This window comes from Puma concolor, chromosome D4 (genome assembly GCF_028749965.1).
Source record: "Puma concolor isolate L17-30 chromosome D4, mPumCon1.1.hap2, whole genome shotgun sequence".
NCBI lineage: Eukaryota > Metazoa > Chordata > Mammalia > Carnivora > Felidae > Puma > Puma concolor.
In genome coordinates, this window is record NC_141679.1 from 29,430,424 (window position 1) to 29,451,658 (window position 21,235).

At 39.2% G+C, this 21,235-nt stretch overlaps 1 protein-coding gene across 4 annotated transcripts in view; it reads right to left on the minus strand.

Moving 5' to 3' along the window:
* FANCC (FA complementation group C) overlaps nucleotides 1-21,235 on the minus strand; it is a 271,193-nt gene that overhangs the window by 23,808 nt on the left and 226,150 nt on the right. For 3 of the 4 annotated variants that reach the window (XM_025931652.2, XM_086685161.1, XM_086685162.1), the window contains 3 exons: nucleotides 11,297-11,349; nucleotides 9,924-10,023; nucleotides 2,136-2,211 (listed from right to left, as the gene is read on the minus strand). In XM_025931652.2, coding sequence (XP_025787437.1) covers nucleotides 2,136-2,211; nucleotides 9,924-10,023; nucleotides 11,297-11,349 — 229 coding nt within the window. The remainder of the gene's footprint in view (nucleotides 1-2,135; nucleotides 2,212-9,923; nucleotides 10,024-11,296; nucleotides 11,350-21,235) is intronic. The other variant, XM_086685163.1, reaches the window with a different exon arrangement.

Consider the following 21,235-nt stretch of genomic DNA (forward strand, 5'->3'; position numbering starts at 1 on the left):
TCTATAATTAAATACACGAGAAGATAATGTAAGTGATAAGGCAGCCACTGTAACTACCCCGTAAGTGTTACAGATGAAAAGATCACCTTTCCCTCCTCTGAATGCCCATTACTCTTGATTTGTAGCCTTTGAAAGCATTTTTCATTTTCTTCTTTGTATTAATTATTTAGATACTTATTTCATGTCCCCCCACTTGTAGCTCTTGGATAGTCAGGACTTGTAAGTGATCTATCTTTTACGCCCCACAGGACTTTACTTTTATGTCCCACAGGGCCCCAAATCAATTTCTGATGAATAGAAGATTCTACTATTAAAAAATACTTCAATTTGTGAATTAAACATTCATGTTTTCCAAAAAGAATAGGCTGAAAAGTAGCATAGGAGCAACTTCTGCTTAAATTTACTTATTTATTTTTGGACACAAATCTAAGACCATCACACAAAGGAAAAGGTAAATAGGTGAGTTCCATGCCCAAGGTACCCCCTTAGTCTTGTGTTTATAGGTTTCCCAACTTACAAAATAATAACTCCAATATTTCTTCTGGAGCTCATAGGCTGACCTCAGGCTTCTCTAATCTGACCTAAGCTGTAAAGTGTACTTCTAGAAAGAGAAATTTGTTATCCAAGTTTTCCCACTGTGTTCCCACAGGTTAAATTTCACCAAACTGTTGATCAGAGGTCCCAGCAGCCTCACTACCACCTCCACCACCAGCATCTGAGAGGACAGTGTCAGATGGGTCATTCTGGGTAAAAACCTACATCTTTCAGAAAAACAAAGAGAAGGGGTGCCTGAGTGGCTCAGTCAGTTGAGCGTCCAACTCTTGATTTCAGGTCAAGTCCTGATCCTGGGGTTGTGGGATCGAGCCCCACATCGGGCTCCAAGCTGAAGACTAAAGCCTGCTTAAGATTCTCTCTCTCTCTGCCCCTCTCCCTGCTTGCTCTCTCTCTAAAATAAAATAAAATAAAATAAAATAAATATTTAAAGGAAAATGAAGAGGAATTTGAATTTTGTAAAATACTCTGAAACTTGAAATACTCTTGTAAAATACTCTTGAAACTTTTCTCAAATGAATCAATCTACTCAGGAAAAAGGCAAGTAAAAATGGCATGAAAAAGGAAATATCACTGGCTCTTTCCCTCTTTCCTTCCACAGACAGTTAAAATGCCTTCTTCTCTGGCACAGAGCCAGTGCTGTGTCAGTGCTGCCTTTCCTTCAGATTCTAGGCTTTAGTGGAAGGGGAAGGACACCTTTATTCTCTATGCCTGAAATGTTTCCTAAACACAAGTTCTCAGACATGTTAACAGACCAATGCCAGTTGGATTAAAGATGGGATCATCAATTTCCCAACTGGATGTGGCCAATGGAAGGCTGGCAAATGAGACCAGAGAAGGCCATGATTTAATACACTTACTGAATTCTTTCAAAAGTCTTTTTCCCTTGGCTTGGTTAGGAGAAATTTCCCCTAAATTTCCTTGGCTTTGTTCATCGTTTTATCTTTTCTTCTGTAACAAGGGGCACAGAGCGGAAAGAATGAAATACAAATAAATGTACTGTTCTAACCTACCTCAGCCAAGTCTTAGCCTGTTCTTGGCATTCAGGTGGATCTAGCTGGCACCAGCATAAGCCTGGGTTATCCTGAGCAGGCTATCAAAACCTAACAAGAGGACATTTTTTTTTTCTTTCTTTTGGTAAGTAATGGTAACTGGGAAGTCCAGCAAATTCTCATATCAAAATCCCACAGATGTGAGACCCTGGGAGCTTAAAAGGATGTTAGAGATGACTGATTCCATCTCCCTTGTTTTACAGAGAAGGAACTGGTAGGGAAGGGTTATGATTTGTCAGCCCTCTTTCTCAGAAATTTTTTTTTTTTTTTTAAATTTTTTTTTTTTTTCAACGTTTATTTATTTTTGGGACAGAGAGAGACAGAGCATGAACGGGGGAGAGGCAGAGAGAGAGGGAGACACAGAACCGGAAACAGGCTCCAGGCTCTGAGCCATCAGCCCAGAGCCTGACGCGGGGCTCGAACTCACGGACCGCGAGATCGTGACCTGGCTGAAGTCGGACGCTCAACCGACTGCGCCACCCAGGCGCCCCAGAAATTATTTTAATATAGGCAGAATCAACTTTCACATACCTTTTGGGTGTTGAAGCAGCACCATAACAAGAGATGGAGAAGCATAAGGAAAGTAGGTCTTGAGTGTAAACTTCAGCTACAATAATTCAAAACCAAATGAATGTTAGGGTTGAAAGGGGTATTAAGAAAGAACAAAATCTTGCATCATCTGCCCCAAAATGACTGCTTAGTACTAACATGGTCAGAATGTTTTCTTAAACATTTATTTAAAAAAATTTTTTTTTCCAATAAACTTGTAAATATGTTCTAGAAAAATGAACCTTTTTGAAATCACCTTCTGGAGCTTAAGAAAAATAGAGTTATCCTCCTGATGTCTTCACAGCAGGTCTTTACCTCAAATGAACCAGATTATGCACATAAATCCATTTAAGTGAGAGTTTCCAAGGCAGTTGTGATATTAGATATTCCAGCATGATTTTTTAACAACAAAAATAAGCATGAAACAACAATGGTGCTCGCTATACTTTGAGGGCCAAAGTGCTATAGTTATTTACGCCTTCAGAAGGCACAGAGGCTTTGAAGTACTTTGTATGAAATTGAGGGAAAATCTAGAAACAGTGAAGTGCATAGGCTTCGATGAGTTTTGGTAAATCTGTAAATCCATGTGACCATCACCCCAGTCAAAATAGAGAACATTTCTATCACCCCAAAAAATTCCTTTGTGGTCCCACCACTCCCTGGCAACCAATACTGTGATTTCCACAAAAGAGATTTGTTTTGCTTATTCTTGGATTTCATATGAATAGAATCATAGAGTATGTATTCTTTTGTGTCTGGTTTGGCTCAAACTTTTTTTTTTTTTTTTTTAAGATTCATCCATGTTAATGTGCATAAGTAGTTCATTCTTTTTTTATTGTTGACATAATCATTGTATGAATATACCATAATGTTTATTCATTCTCCTATTGATGGGTACCTGGGTTGTTTCCAGTGCGGGGTTATTATGAATAAAGCTGCAAATTAACATTCATATTTATGTCTTTTTGTGGACATGTGCTTTTTCTTGGGTAAATACCACAGGAATGGAATTACTGGATCATGGAGTACACGCTGTTTAACTTTATAAGAAACTGCCATGTAGTTTTCTAGAACGGCTTGTACCATCTCACACCCCTACCAGCAATTTATGAGAATTCCAGTTGCTCCACACACTGCAAACATTTGATATTTTCAATCTTACTAACTTCAGCTATTCCAGTGGGTATGAACTGTCACCACTTTATGGGTTTACTATGCATTTACTTGATGGCAAATGATGTAGAACAATTTTCATGTGTTTATTGCCAACTTATATATGTTTTTTGAAGCGTGTATTCATCTCTTTTGTCCATTTCACAAAACTGAGTTGTTTCTTAGGGACTAAGAGATTTTTATTCTGGACACAAATTCTCTGTCAAATATATGTATTAAAAATAATTTCTTGGGGAGTCTGGATGGCTCAGTCGGTTGGGTGTCCAACTTCAGCTCGGGTCATGATCTCAGAGTTTGTGAGTTTGAGCCCCAGGTCAAACTCACTGCTGTCAGCCTGTCAGTGCAGAGCTGGCTTCAGATCCTCTGTCCCTCTCTCACTACCCCTCCCCCACTCACGTGCTCATGTGCGCTCTCTCTCTCTCAAAAATAAACATTAAAAAAAAAAAAGAAAAGAATTTCTCTCAGTGGCTTGCCTCTTCACTTTCTTAACAATGTCTATCAGAGAACAGAAGATTTTAATTCTGATGAAATCTATAATTTACCCATTTTTTTTTGGATGGTTTGTGCTCTTTTTGCATCCCTCCTAAGAAATCTTAGATTGTTCCAATATAAAAAAGATACTCTCCTATGTTTTCTTCTAGGAGCTTTATAGTTTTAGCATTACGCTGAAGTCCATGATCCACCTCAAATTAATTTTTGTGTTGGTGAGTTAAGAGGTTCATTTTTTTCTCATTTAGATAATTGGCTGTTTCAGCACAACTATTCAAAACTTTCCCTATTGAATTGCCTTGGTGTCACTCTCAAAGATCAATTTACTACACACACACACACACGTATAAACTTTTTATGGATATATCTCTCTGGACTTTTCAGTTCCACCAATCTATCCTTTTGCCAATACCTCACTGTCTTGTAGCTTAAAGTCTTGAAATCAGGTAGTGTGAGTCCTCTGATTTTGCTCTTTTCTTTCTTTTTTTTTTTATTGCATTTGTTTTTCAAAGTTGTTCCGTTGTTCTGGAATATATGGGTTCTCTCCTTACATATTCAAGTTTCTTTAAGCAATGTTTTATAGTTTGCAATGTAGAGGTCTTATGCATCTGTCGTTAAATTTACTTCTTAGTATTTTACAGGTCACTGTGCATTTGTCTTTCTCTTCTTACTTCTGTCAATTTTTGCTTCATGTATTTTGAAACTGTTATTAAGCACATATCCATCGTTAATTGGTATTTCTCCTGATGACCTGACCATTCTGTGGCATTAGAAAACGTCCCTCTCTGTCTCTGGTCATACCCCTTGTTGTGAAGTCTATGCCATTGGCTGCTAGTAGTGCCATCCAGCTTATTATTTGCACAACCTAGCTCTCCTTTCTTTTACTTCAATCTACGATTTTAGCATTAGAATGAGTCTCTTGAAAATAACATACAGTTGGATCTTGGTTTTTATCTACTCTGACATCTGCACCTTTGTACTAGCACATTTAGCTAATTTTTATTTAATTTTTGCCATTAACATACTGTTAGTATGTTTGTGTTGAAGTCTATCTTTTGACGTTAGTTTTCTTTTTTTGATGTTAGTCCTTTTTGTTTTGTTTTGTTTTTGTTTTTGTTCCTCTGGCAGCTCACGGCCCTGTCTGTTGACACCTCAAGTCAATCAGATTGTGCCTTCAGTTCCGGGCACCCCTGGCCCCACACAACCCCCTCCCACTCCTCACATGAGCAACCTAAGGAGACAGTTAATAGAGACCCCAATGTGGTTTCCTTTTTCAAAGCTTAAATCTCCTGTAGTTTCCATCTGCTTTTTTGGTTGTTCTCTAGTACCTTCAAATAGTTTTTAAATATATCTTGATCAGACTCTATAATTTTTTTTTGGAACTTTAGTCTAATACATTATCAGACTCGGCCACTGCTGGAACCAGAACCTGAAGTGATTTGCTGTTTGTACTGAGCCATTTTGCAAGTTTACAAAAAAGTGGTTTGTCGTGGCAACACTAGTTCAACTGGGCACATTGACGGAACTGCACCGCACTCATCAAATACGACAGGCATGAGGAAGGGACAAAAAGAGAATGAGAAGGACTGAAGATAAACATTTCTGACAATGGGAAAGAACGTGGATGAAGGGGATTTCTCACGAACTGCTGGGGGGAGTATAAACTGACACAACCACATCTGAAAACAATTTGGCACCATCTACAGAAGCTGAATCTTCGCATACCTAATAACCAGCACTTCCACTCCTAAACATATCCCGAATGTCCAGAACAACACCATTTCTAAAGGAAAACAAAATCTGGATGCTTACCACCACTTTCCCAACAAAGTATTACGTGGCACCACCCCACCATGGCCACACACAACACAGAGTGATCACAAGGAGTGGAAAAAGCAAGATTCAAAAGACTGCATACAGTATACTTCTCTTGTTTGTTGTTTGTTTTCTCAAGTGCAAAAAAGCAAAGAAAGCATGGTTTGGGAAATCATATATATGTGATCATACTATTTTCAGAAAAAGCAAAGGAATGACAGACATAAATTCAAAACATTTATGGCTAAAGTGGAGGAGAAAGGCAGGGCTATAAAACAGAGATGGGCTACATGGATACATATTAAGTTGTTATTACCAGTCCAGGTCTTGTTTGGATATTGGATTCATATTCATTTTATTAAGAATAAATACATGAATGAATGAATAAAACACAGAAAGGAAAGAGCGTTACGCATGGATCACACAGGACACAGGGTGTTATGCATCAAGGATTATGACTAATCTAAAATGGGCACTTGAGAAGGCAGGGGATCAGTGATGAGAAATGGCCATCAATTAAAAAGGCAGACAATTAGGAACAGCCCTAGAAAGGGAAGTGATATAATATACGTATATGAAGCCCTGTGCAAAGGTAAGAGGTTATTGCCCTCTTATTCTGAGTCCAAAGCCAGGGCAATGAATTCTTTTTTTTGATCTCTGCCCTGCTTTCCACTGGGACTCAGTATGTGCCCCTCCACACCACTAAACCCATGTACCCTGAGCAGGGTAATATTCTAAATGAAAAGCAACAGAGAAGAGAAAAAGCAAAAGAGGAGAGGAGAGGAGAGGAAAGGAAAGGAAAGGAGAGCAGAGGAAAGGAAAGGAAAGGAAAGGAAAGGAAAGGAAAGGAAAGGAAAGGAAAGGGAAACAGAAAAGCAACAGAAACAGAGGAAATAATCTTAGAATTTGTATGGAACCACAAAAGACCTTGAATAGCCAAAGCAATCTTGAGAAAGAACAAAGCTGGAGTCAGCATACTCTCTGATTTCAAACTTTATTACAAACCTACAGTAATCAAAACAGTATAGTACTGGCATAAAAACAGACCCACACATCAATAGAACAGAATAGAGCCCAGAAATAAACCCATACATATATGGTCAAGGAGCCAAGAATATACAAAGGGGAAAGGACAGTCTCTTTAATAAATGGTGCTGGGAACACTGGATTGCCACATGCAAAAGAATGAAACTGGGCCACTATCTTAACAACATATACAAAAACTAAACTCAAAATGGATTAGAAACTGGAATGTTAGGACCTGGAACCATAAAGCTCTTAGAAGAAAACACAGGTGGTAAGTTCCTCAACAATGGTCTTGGCGATGACTTTTGGTTCTGACTCCACAAAAACAAAGGGAACAAAAGAAAAACTAAGTAGGTGAACTATATCAAATTAAAAAAACTTCTGCACAGGGGAGCCTGGGTGGCTCAGTCAGTTGAGCGTTCGACTCTTGACTTTGGCTCAGGTTATAATCTCACAGTTTGTGGAATTGAGCTCCGTGTAGGGCTCTGTGTTAACAGTGCTGAGCCTGTTTGGGATTCTCTCTCTTCCTCTCTCTCTGTCCCTTCTCCTACTCACACATGTGCATTCTCTCTAAATAAATAAATAAACTTAAAGAAAAACCAAACTTCTGTGCAGCAAAGGAAATCACCAACAGAATGAAAAGGCAACCTACTAAATGGGAGAAAATATTTGCAAATCATATATCTGATCAGAGGTTAATATCCAAAATATATAAAGAATTCATAAAATTCAATAGCAAAAAAAAAAAAACACCCCAATCTGATCAAAAAATGGGCAGAAGATATGAATAGACATTCTTCCAAAGAAGGCATACAGGTGGCCAACAAGTACATGAAAGGGTGTTCAGCATCACTAATCATCAGGGAAATGCAAATCGAAACCACCATGAGATATCACCTCACACCTGTTAGAGTGGCTATTTTCAAAAAGACAAGCTGGGAAGGATGTGGAGAAAATGGAACCCTTGTGCACTGTTAGTGAAAATGTAAACTGGTGTAGCCACTGTGGAAAACAGTATGGAGGTTCCTCAAAAAATCAGAAATACCATATGATCCAATAATCCCACTACTAGGTATCTGCCCAGGAAAAATGAAAACATTAATTCAAAAAGGTATCTGCACCCCCCACATTCACTGTAGCATTGTTTACAACAGCAAAGACATGAAAACAACCTAAGTGTCCACGGACGGATGAATGGATAAAGAAAATGTGTTCTACACATTCAGCCTTAAAAAAAAAAAAGTGCTATCTTGCCATTTGTAACATGGATAGAACTTGAGGACTTATTTCATTACTAAATGAAATAAGTCAGACGGAGAAAGATAAATACCATATAATCTCACTTACATGTAGAATCAAAAAAACAAAACAGAGCAATACACCACTTGAGCTCACAGATACAGAGAACAGATTGGTGGTTGCCAGAGGCAGGCTGGGGAGTGGGTGAAATGGATGAAGGTGATCAAAAGGTATAAACCTCTAGTTAACAAATAAGTAAGTCTTGGGGCTGTAATGTATGGTATGGTATACAGTTAATAATACTGTATTGCATATTGAAATGCTGCTAAGAGATTGTATCTTAATAGTTCTCATCACAAGAAGTTTTGTAACTCTAGTTACAGATGTTAACTGGACTTATCGTGATCATTTCACAATATATATAAATATCAAATCATTATGTTGTACACCTGAAACTAGTATTTGTTAATCATACCTCAATAAAAAAAAAAGACTAAAAAAAATAAGAACAAACAAATCAATTAAGGGGTGCCTGGATGGGTCAGTCAGGTAAGCATATGACTCATGATCTTGTGGTCATGAGATGGAGTCCTGCATCAGGTTCTGTGTTTACAGTGCAGAGCCTGCTTAGGATTCTCTCTCTCCCTCTCTCTCTGCCCCTACTCCTCTCTCTGCTTATCCGTGCACTCTCTCCCTCAAAATAAATAAGTAAACATTAAAAAAATAATAATTTTAACAAATTAATTAAAAGCAACTGTAACTCTAGTCCAAATCCACAGTGCCCAAGGCCAACAGTCAGGAGCAAGGCTGATAAGAAAAACACCCTTAAGCTAATGCTTTAACCAGTGTCATCTGCCCTAACCTAGGTGTCTTCAGGACTCAAAGGGGCAGGTTTTTTAGAGGTTGGTTCCTAACTGGGAATACAGAGAATGTATAGGGAGGATAAAAGATGTTTATAGTTATGCCTCAAAATAGGTGTGAGGGCCAACAAGTGCTTTTCAGCAGAGCTCTCCTCCCAAATTCTAGGCTGGGTATTGAAATGCGGTTTGCTACAGTCTAGTTAACCTCTCTAGGGAAAAAGGATGAGAGAAAATCATAAATATTTATGATTGTCTTAAAAAGCAGAACATCTGCTAAAACCTGAGAGATTTCTTTGGTGTAGGGATGTGTGGGATTGCAGCAGGGCCAAGCATCGCACAGCACTGCTCTCCTATGTGAGGCTGTAGAAAGCCACCACGAGGGGACCATGGCCCACCTCCTGGGGAGCTGCAGTGGACCCCACACACAGTAAAGGTCAGTTAAAATATCCCAAAGCAAAAGCTCTGGTAGAAATGCTTCCTGTTTCACAAGGTCCCTCTAGTCGGTCACTGGCCCTTGGCAGCAGCTGCCTGGTGTCTGCTGAGGGGGCCCTACAGTACAAGCCTTCCTGCAGCCCCCCATGCGTGGCTTCTTACTGACTGTGACCACCTCACACCTCTTGGTCATTGTCATTCCTAGCTGCTTCTCTATAATCATTCAAATCTCTCCTAGTCATTCTCACTGGCTCCTTTCTCTCCTGGAACCCAGTTCACATTTGGGTTCCTCCCAGGCAGGGAAACTCTGATGATTAAGAATGTCCAGCACTGCTCTGTACTCTGTGGCATTTCCTTCTTAGCACATACTACATACACTACTGCTGGCCTGATAAGGGCAGAGTCCCGCTCAGCAGAGAGCATACAACACAGGGCCTGGAAAATGTGTCCTCCAGGGTGGCACATGCCGGCACGCCAGTTTTCTTACACAACAGTAGATAAATGCTTCCGGGTACCAGGGCGCAAGGCAGACAAGAACTATCTGGATTCATTTTCAATTAAAATGGTTTTACCTTTGCTGGGGCATTCATTTGGCAGCTTTCTTCATAAGCAAAACAGTCTATCAAAATCACTAAAAATTAAGTGCTCCTTTCTGGTGATTAGCCAGATACTCTTAACAGCCTTCCCCCCCCACCCCCGCTTGGGGGAAATGACTAATATGTGCAATATAACAAACCTGCTTGTTTTGTTTTTCCAGAGCTTCCACAAAGCACCATGTAAACACTTGAATAGCGGCTAGTACTTCTGGGGCTCCATCGGTTTCCAGGAGTGCATACCTGAGCAATACAAAGCCAGATTACACACATTTAATGATTAATCTGGCAAACATGTGACTCTGAACTGTAAAAGGGAAGAGTGGAAACATTTTTTGTGTGTGCCATAAGCTTCAGCAGTATCCTAGCTCATTAGATTTCGGTCCTTGTGCGTCACTCCTTTCCGGAATACTTTCTTTAAAGTAGCAATCTGCAAAGCTTCCTTGCTTGGTTTTTAAATTATGAAGCACTGCATATCCCTTCCATATAGGCCTGAGTGCTCTCTAGAAGTATTTGTACACTGTATGCCCAGGCATGCAAAATCAACAGACCGTTTTCTTTTTCAAGTGGAGAAAGAGTTCCAAGGGGGTAAACTGTCAGGGTCAAATCTACCCAGTAAACGGTGGAAGAATCTGTGTGTACCTGGATTGGTTTCTGCGCATTTTCACACAACTAACTTTATACTGAAACAAAAGAAATCAACTCAAACCTTGCCCACTTTAAACTAAAAACTGCATTGTGACTTATTCCTATGCTCATTTAGCTTGAAGCTGGTATGTTTCAAGACCAACTTAAGGGCTGCTGTAAAAATTCCTTTCCCCAGGGTTACTGTCTGCCCTGGAGGCTCTACTGGTGAATGCCAAGGGGGACGGGTGGGGGAGGGTGAGTACCAGGGCTGCACCAGTACCCACAAAAGAGGACAGAAACCCTCTCTGGGTAACAAGCTCCCACTAACTGCCAGCCATGGTACCCACTGCCTGGTATCCACTGGGCTCTCACCTCTCATCATCTATAAATCCAACGTACTTCCCAAGAAGTATTCACATTTGCAAAATTAATGTGTCAGAGGATAGCACGCATAGTTGATTTTGCCTTTCAGAAGAGCTCTCTTAAGAATTGCCTTACTTATTTTTCTTGTTTTTTCTTAACTTTAAAATCTTTTAAAAAGATTGGTCAGCCCTCATGTGGTGAAGGGAGTACACTGCTACACTTTATTTTGAGCTGAGAAAAATCCTACATGAATATTTAATGATTTAATATTGAATTCAATTCTGCCTTTCTACCATTACTAGATTTTTAAATTGTTAAAAAAAAAGAAAGTTATCTTAATTCTTAGGCATTGGCTTTTAAATATACACTAGGCATTTGGGTTTTACCAAATAGCTTGGATGGGTAAGACAGAATCAGAAACTAACTTCCCCATGGTATAGCCAGAGACTACCACAAATTCTTTTATTCATATTTGGAAACTGAGCATTTCTAGGCCAATTATTAGCAGAAATAGCACACCATTTACCTGAACATTTCATCAACAATTCTGAATATGGCAGGGTAGCAGGCTGCTTCAGGCTGTAAAAGAGACCAAAAGTAAAATATCAGAAGCATTTCACTGAGGGGCGCCTGGGTGGCTCAGTGGGTTAAGCGGCCGACTTCAGCCAGGTCACGATCTCGCGGTCCGTCAGTTCGAGCCCCGCGTCAGGCTCTGGGCTGATGGCTCAGAGCCTGGAGCCTGTTTCCGATTCTGTGTCTCCCTCTCTCTCTGCCCCTCCCCCGTTCATGCTCTGTCTCTCTCTGTCTCAAAAATAAATAAAACGTAAAAAAAAAAAAAAAAAAAAAAAAAAAGCATTTCACTGATAACATAATGACTGGTTATTATCGGGGAGATGAGTTGTCTAAGTTGTCTAGAACTGCTAGTGTCTAGAAAATGGGCATATTTCTTTGGGTTAGAAAAAAAAATCCAAGTGCATGGAGCAAATGGGTTCTCTTGAGGCAAAGAGATCATGGACAAGCTTTATTTCCTCGTTATACTCCTGTATGTTCCACATTTTCCACAATAAGCCCATACGATCCAAAAAAAGAGTCAATAAGTATCATGGGAAAGTAAGTATCATGGTCAATAAGTATCATGGGAAATTTAAAAATGCCTTTCACCAGCATGTTGTAGTGAAGGCAGAGCTTGTGTGCGTTGCCAGTTTTACACAAAGTGCCCATGGACCTGACCACCTCCCATGGCCTAGAAGTGCCTCAAGGTCAGGTCTGGGCCTGCTATCTTTTCATTCCTCCTTACTGAGCAGTGGCAACATAGTAATTGACGATTATTAGTAAGGAAAGCAGGGACTACCACCATCTGGAACTATATATGAATTTAGTGGGGTGCCTGGGTGGCTCAGTCAGTTGAGCGTCTAACTTCAGTTCAGGTCACAATCTCACAGTCCATGGGTTCGAGCCATGCGTTGGGCTCTGTGCTGACAGCTCAGAGCCTGGAGCCTGCTTCACATTCTGTGTCTCCCTCTCTCTCTGCCCCTGCCCTGCTCACATTCTGTCTCTCAAAAAAAAAAAAAAAAAAAAAAAAAATTAAAAAGAAAAGAATTTAGCAGCTTCTATTATTTACAATGGAAAAGGGGTTAACGAACACAAAATATAGATACCATCATCTTGAACAAGGGAAGTGATCTAATTTATTCTATGAATATTTTTGTGATGGTTCTGATGGTTCAAGCCTGCAGAAGTTGACCCACCATAGCTTAGGTAGGGCTTTAATGGGCCTGACTCAGGTTCCCTGTCTTTTCAGCCAGAGCTCAAAGCATGAGAGTTAGCCAGATGAAAAATGCCATTTGTGAAACAAACACATATTTTACAGTAGCATCCAAATGTGAGTGGATTAAGGAATTTCTTTGAGTCATACCGTACTTGATATGACCAGCTTTGGCAAACATTTTTTCAAAGCCCCCTCAACAAAAAAAGAAGAAAGGATATGCTTTGCCTCTCAAGTTTTCCGGACCACGCTGAAGAAAGAATGGAACCTATCTCCACAGATTTTCTTTTCTACTCTCTGGTTTGAGCTGGGCATTTTGAGTTGTAACATTGAACGTTTGCCATCTAGTGTTCATACACCGTCACTACAGCCTGCCACAGAAGGCTCCAGGCAAGAGCACCACCACTTATTAAAATGATGGGATAACTTCCTTTTAATTATTGGAAGAGAGAGATTTGTGATTTGTAAGTTACAAATCTCTACTCTCTAGGTAGAGTAACCCATGCTCCCTCATCCTTCACTGATGTGAATTTTTATCTAAAAGAGACCAACTAAAAATTCTCATAGGTAAAATCATTATGTACTCAAGAAATAATCTGGCAGGGCCACAGTTCAACAGAAGAGATGCAAGTTATTTCTTGGCTTTGATCTCAGGCAAGTCTGTTAATCTCCTGGAGTCTCAGACCCACTGTAAATAATAACAGTTATGAACAGGTCACTGGATAAATGCCCAGAAAATACCATAAAAGTTTCTACATATTCATAATGGAAAAATCAAACAAGAAGGGAAAAGCACACTGTATGTCTTTTTTTTTAAATGTTTATTTATTTTTGAGAGAGAGAGAGAGCGAGTGGGGGAGGTGCAGAGAGAGAGGGAGACACAGAATCTGAAGCAGGCTCCATGCTCTGAGCTCTCAGCACAGAGCCTGATGTGGGGCTCAAACTCACGAACCATGAGATCATGACCTGGGCTGAAGTCGGATGCTTAACCAACTGAACCACCCAGGCACCCCAGCACACTGTATGTCTTAAAGTGATTCATCAAATTCGCCAAAAATTTTTCAAGCTTTCGTAGATGGACAGTATGCCTCTTAAGTGTTTAAGACCAAATACTGTCAAATGCCCACAGGCAGACAGATACACAGAGCCTGAAAATGCACTGATAGAAAACCAAAACTAGAAATGGTAAACAGAACCATTCCTTTTGAGAATGGTCTAACGAATCTAGAGCCACTCTATACATTTGATGCTAGAAAATCATTCAACACTGATCACAGATTTCTAAATGGCAAAGGAGAGGATGATCCACTGTGTAGAACAGGGCTACTATGAAACTCAAGGGGGAGAAGAAAGGACGCTGTAACTCAATTTATTAAAAGAGAATTCGAGTTTGGACATACTTCTATTTTATGCAGTGTTTTCTATCAAAACCGCTCAATCCAATGTTTTAAATGTCTCCAGAATGTGTGGAGCTGCCTGCTCTCTCCATGCCAATGGACTCTCTTAGAGTTCCTTCTGTCTAAATATGTCAGACTTTTGGTTGCTCTCAACCTGCTTCTACAACCCATTTCAGCTTTTACAACAGGTAAGACGCCAGGAGGCAGGGAAGCCTTGCTGAAACAGCAGTGGCAGAGATTTTGATTTAAAAAACAGTCTTCCTTGCTGTTCCAGAGCCGTGAACAGCTCTTTCTCATCCTCAGCCCTTACGGATGGTTTTTAAAACAAGACTCTTTACACTTCCCGAGCACATAATTTCAGGGTCAGTGAGTCCCCTCATGAGGCCTGGAGTGCTCACAGGCCAGGCATGTGTCCCAGTGACATCAAATCACAAAAGCAAACTTAAGCTGCTTTTCCTATCAAGAGAATCCTCCAAATAGAATTAAAGTCTTAATTTATGCTTCTTTGGAAGCCATAAATTTCCCTTCTGAATCTTTACAGCATCCTTGTGAGGGAAGAGGCGAACATTTAACCCCTCTGTGTCCTGGCTTATTTGTGGAAGGGGACCCTACAGTAAACACACCACAGGCCACTCTGCAACCTACCTCGAACCCTAGCTCTGAAGCCCTACAATCCAGGGGATTATCTTTCCTGTAAAAATGAGGGCAAGAAAAACTTTCTTGGGTTCCATCTGTTTATCTGTTTTTCTCCATCCTGCCAAAATCTGTTCCTTCTCAAGCTCTGCTTGCTCTTCTCCAACTGGCCTAATGATTTCCATGTTCAGATTATTTCAAATCTAGGGAAACTATGTCACCAAGAGGCCATCAATAACACGTGTTTTGCCCTTCTCTCTTCCCCTCACACCACCCCAATCCTTTCAGTGAATGTCAGAGGACTAACAGAGGATGATGATGGAGGGCTCCAGACTCTGACTTCCTCTTCCTACGGACCAGATTGTTCTGTTGGGAGTGTATCCCCTTCCGATCTCCCACAGCGATTCCAAAATGCCCTGTGTATCTCCTCTCTGCCTAGGACAGCCCATTCCCATCCCTCAACAAAACAAGGGATGACAAAGTCCACACAGAAGAAATGTGTGGTGGCGGTGTGCTCTAGTCCTGTGTTGCGGGGGGAAGGTGAGGGAGAGGCCAACTGTCCTTGACGTCCAATCTGTTATTTCCATCCCAATTTATCGAGGATTATTACAAGCCACTTGTCACTTAAGAGAGGCCTGAGAACATGGAAGAACATAACTCTCATGGAAGAAATCTGTCCTCTTTTCTATCATTTTCGGATTCCTTGTGTGTGTAAGATAGAGTATGGGGAGGAGGGGAAAAAGAGAATATAAACCAAAAAGGGATATTATAATATGATTTGAGAGGTGAGAGGTAAAATGAGGTACAGGAAGCCTGGAACAGATTCTCTTTCATGGTCTATTTTAATATAGTTAACTATTTTTAGTTAGGAATGGTCATTCTTTTAAAAAGAAGTGGCTGATTAGAAGCTCCCCCTTGAGCTGACCCAGCAGCCTCCAAACCCTGACAGGTGGGAACCCTTGTGTTAATATATGCATATAATTAATTTAATATAATATATTAAGATATATATATTATATATAATATATATTATATATAATATACATATTATATATAATAATATATATTATATATAATATATTATATATATACATATTATATATAATATATATTATTATATATAATATGTATATAATATATAATATATAATATATAATAAATTATATATAATTTATTTATATATAATATATAATATATTACATATATAATATATATATAATTATATATATAATATATAATTATATATAATATATATTATATATAATTATATATAATATATTATATATAATTATAATTAATATATATTATATATAATATATATAATATATAATATAATATATTGTCTTGTAATATAATTAAAGGGTGACTGTATTTATCAAAAAATAACTTTGCTCTTTTAAAAAGGGGATTCTTCATAAGATTCATTTCAATAGTAAGCTCCTTTATTGAGTTGAAAAACAATTTGGTTTTTAAAATACCTACTTATATAAAATCTTCGTATCTATTGTGTAAAATAAGGCACCTTTATAAATATGTATGTTTTATGATGCCATTTTCTTCTTTTCTACTTCCAAAATGCTAAAAAGAAGACTGTAAATATCCCTTTTACATTTCAGGACACTCAAGTTTCTTTCAATAAATTTGAGCTTGGAAAAATTTTTCTTTCTTTTAAATCTTTACCAGATGTTGTTTATACTACAAGCAATTTTTTTCCATATTCCATAATGTAATTATTGTTTAGTTAGTGATAAATGTATCATTTCTGGGCTTAAAGAAAAACTTAAGTTTTTAAAATTTTAAATTTACCCATGCTCTCCAAGGGCGTTAAGACAAAGGGATGCCAGCTCTGGATGTTGAACAAGATCCCTAAAACCTGAAGTTCTTTCTAGCCTTGCCCAGTGGACTCTATATAGTTAGCTTGTGCAGCTTGAGCAGGAAGATGGTCCCTCAACCTGAGAGCTGCTTCTTGGCTCAGTGACTAAGTGGCACTAAAACCCCAGGTCGAACACTGTGCTTTTTTTTGTTTTTTCTCTCCCTTCATTTGACTGGTCCATTGCAAAGTCCTGAACCCCCCAACAGTAAAGCAGCACTTGCAATCTGGGCCTCCTTTGCAGAGACAATGCTGGGGCGGGGGGTGGGGGTGGGTGGGAGCGGGGTCTGGTGCCCCCCAGAGGTCAATGATGGGAAGTGCAACTACTGTACGAGATGCAGATTCTTTACATTTCTGTTACAAGCATAAGCCACCACACTTTCAATTCGATCACTGCTAAATTCATGCGCCACATTAAAGCACTCAAAAAAGAAATGCTTAAAAAACTGCTAATGAAAAATATGGAAAAGAAAACCCTAGAACATTGGTAAGAAGTTATTCAAGTACAGAAAACTGACATCATCTGGGATCTGGAGTTAATTCTTTAGTATAATCTTTTATTAATGGGGAACTGTGCTTGGAATTTTGTGTAAAGGAAGTTTTTCTTTTTGAAGTGGCTACAACTGCTCTTTGGAGGACGAAGACAAGAACATATTCTATCTCACATCAGGGAGGTTAACAAGGACACTGAGATACCTTCATGTTTTTTATTCTTAAGTTGTTATTAGATTAAGAATTAATTTCCCCCCCAGCTTTATTGAGGCATACTTGACAAGATAAAGAATTTTAACTGAGCTGTGAAGACTTTTGGGTAGGAGAGAATATGAGGAGTATTTTCAGATTTAAAATCCGAATAAACAAAAACAAAATGAACCCAGTCTCCCTTCCCCCTCTCCTCCCTTTCTTTCATGGGCAAATCTATCTGTGAAGATGAGGGACCAGCTCCTCTGGACCCAGCTGGAGGGGCAGGCGGCATGTGGGGTCAGCCAACAGAGGAGTAGAATGAAAGGGCATGGGAACGAGGGTACATCCCGGCCCTGGCATGCAGCAGGGCAGCCAAGCACAGCACCACTGTGCCACCCAGCCAGCACTTTTCATTCAAATGTGGAATATAAACAATAGCTTTCTGGGCTCCACAGACAGAATTGTAACTAGAAAACATAACATCCTTCTGATTTGGGTCAGCCTTGGGAAACCAGTGTCAAAAAAAACCCCTGTATAATTAGCAAGTAGTTTTCACTGCTTTTGGTGACATTAGTTTTTAAGGTAGGTCTGAAGCTATAGATTATGGTCTTGAAGTGTGTATTCTGTCAAGGAAAACACAAGACCATCTGCTTTGAGAGGTGTCAGTCTGCACAGTAAATGACAAACTGAGGTTAATACTGCAATTTATTTAGGAGCCACCACATGCAGCAGGTAGCCATGAACTTGGGGCCAGCCCAGCCCATGGAAGCCAAAGGGTGAGTCTCAAAAGTAAGCAGTTTTGAAAACTTGTTTTTGTTTTGGAAGTCAAAAAGATATATATGCATTTAGAATTCAGGTAATATTAGGTTGGTGCCTGTCTTAACGGAAAATAGCAGGCTTTCCAATATACAAACTTAATGCAATCCCTATCAAAATACCAATAGCATTTTTCACAGTACTAGAACAAACAATTCTAAAACGCGTATAGATCCACAAAAGATCCTGAATAGTCAAAGCAATCTTGAAAAAGCAAAGCAAAGCAAAGCTAGAGGTATCACAATTCTGGACTTCACATTATATTACAAAGCTGTAGTGATCAAAACAGTATGGTACTGGCACAAAAATAGACACATAGGTCAATGGAACAGAACAGAAAATTCAGAAATAAACCCACGATTATATGGTCAATTAATCTTTGACAAAGAAGTAAAGAATAAAACCAATGGGAAAAAGATGGTCTCTTCTATAAATGGTGTTGGGAAAACTGGACAGCTACATGCAGAAGAATGAAACTGGACCGCTTTCTTACACCACACACAAAAATAAATTCAAAATGGATTAAATAATTAAATCTGAAACCTGAAAAATAAAAATTCTAGGAGAGAGTACAGGCAGTAACTTCTTTGACATTGACTACAGCAACTTCTAGACATGCAACTTCTTTCTAGATGTCTCCTGAGGCAAGGGAAATAAAAGCAAAAATAAACTACTTGGACTACATCAAAATAAAAGGCTTCTGAACAGCAAAGGAAACAATCAACAAAACTAAAAGGCAGCCTATGGAATGGGAGAAGATATTTGCAAATGACATAACTGATAAAGAGTTAGTATCCAATTTATAAAGAACATATAAAAGTCAATACTCCAAAATGAATAATCCAATTAAAAAATGGGCTGACGACATGAACTGACATTTCTCTAAAGAAATACAGATGGCCAACAGACACATGAAAAGGTACTCATCAGAGAAAAACAAATCAAACACCTCACACCTGTCAGAATGGCTAAACTCAGCAACATAAGAAACAACAGGTGTTGGTAAGAATGCAGAGAAAAAGGAAGCCTTGGGCATTGTTGGGGGGTATGCAAACTGGTACAGCCACTATGGAAAACAGTATAGAGATTCCTCAAAAAGTTAAAAATAGAACTACCTTATGATCCAGCAATCACACTACTGGGTATTTACCCAAAGAATACAAGAACACCAATTAAAAAAAAAGAAAAAAAAATATATATGTATATACATATATACACACAATTACACACACACACACACACACACATATATATATATATATACACACACAATGGAATATTATTCAGCCATAAAAAAGAATGAAATCTTGCCATTTGCAATGGCATGGATGGAGATAGAATAATGCTTAATGTATAATGTCAGAGAAAGACAAATAACATATAATTGCACTCATATGTGGATTTCAGAAACCAAACAAGCAAAGAGGGAAAAAAATGAGAGAATGAGAAAAAAAATTAAAAAACAGACTCTTAATTCTAGAGAACTAATGATTACCAGAGGGGAGGTGGGTGGGGGATGAGTTAAAGAGGTGATGGGGATTAAGGAGTATACTTGTGATGAGCACAGGGTGATATATGGAAGTGTTGAATCATTATATTGTACACCTGAAACTAATATTAATACTGTCTGTTAACTACCTGGAATTAAAATAGAAACTTAAGGAGCACCTGGGTGGCTCAGTTGGTTAAGCCTCCAGCTTTGGCACAGGTCGTGATCTCCCAGTTCGTGGGTTTGAGCTCCACATCGGGCTCTGGGCTGACAGCTCTGGGCCTGGAGCCTGCTTTGGATTCTGTGTCTTCCCCTCTCTCTGCCCCTCCCTCACTTGTGCTCTGTCTCTCTCTCTCTCGGAAATAAACAAACATTAAAAAAATTTTTTTTAATAAAAACTTAAAATAATAAAAAATGAACTACAAAAAAAAAAAAAAAAAAAAGGAGAAAAGAAAATACCAAGCTTTCAAGTCACTGAGAGGCCAAAGAACATTTGGGGAGATCATTTCCCTTTGTACAACCTGTACCACACTTTTATCTTTTGTTTTTGCAACATCTTGTAACTATAGAATTTCCAGGGCTATTTCTGGACAGTCCCAAAAGATGGAAACATAATTAACAGTGCTCCATATAAAATACAAGTTACGTAGACCATCACACTTTAATTACTCTCAGAATCCAACCCTAATGTAATAGGCATCAAGTTTCTTCTGGAGGCAAACACAGCAGGACCCTGCTAGCAGAGTCTAGGAGATCTCTCTGATACTTCCGCATGGCCTTGTCACTGCATGGAGATACATGCTGTGATAAACGAATGAGATGATGCAATTAGGAAGCAGGTTCTTCAGGTTACCCTTCTAATCACTCAGTCACGTCATAGCCATCTTCCAGCCTGCCTGGTTTTCTAGCACTGCAGCCCCAGGATGCCTGAGGAGAACAGCCCACGCCAACCAGGGACTTGCAACTCTGCACTGTAATTACCTCCTTGAACGATAAGGCATAGAGAGGTCACATCCTGCCAATGCCACAATAAATTAAACCAAATAACACCCTCTGGAATCCTCCTCTGACCATAATGGAAGCTCTGAAATCTACACACAGGATCCTGATAAATACTTTTGTAGATCAACGGCCTTCGAAGCTGTCTGCCTAGGGGAGATCAAACTATAAAAGCTGGAGACTTGAAGGCTGTGTAAGGGCACTGTTCCGTGGGGGTGCCTGCTTCCTGGCTCTCAAGCCCGAGGGCCCAGGTAAAAAGGACATGGGGGAGGTTCAGAGAAGAACCACAGGACCAATGAAGGGCCGCAGAATCAAACCAACTCAGAATGTCGATAGAACTGGAATTTATCCACAGGGAGAGGATCTAAAGACAATTTAATAAGGACCCTGACAGCAAGGAAATAACTCAGGTACTATATTTTGCCACGGAAAAAGGACTAGAGAAAATTAAATTATACCATCACATTTACGTTAAAAATAGAAATAGAGATTTACCTGATAATAAAAGTAATGTTTGAAATGGGCTATATAAACAAACACCTTTGTTCATTTTGAATTTTACTATAATTATTATTATGTAAGGTGCATTCTTATTTCTCACCTAGTAAGGTACTATGCAACTCTTTTGAATGGTGAGGTCAAGCAGTCATTTTCCTAAAAACAAAAACCTCTCTGCTGCTCTCTCAGTCTTCTGTCCCTATCTTCCTTCCTTCCTCCCTTCCTTACTTTTTTTTTCCTGTCAAACATTGCAAACTTCAAATCAGCTGGGTTCAGTTTGTGCCACTTAACTTACAGGTCCATGGCCAACGGTG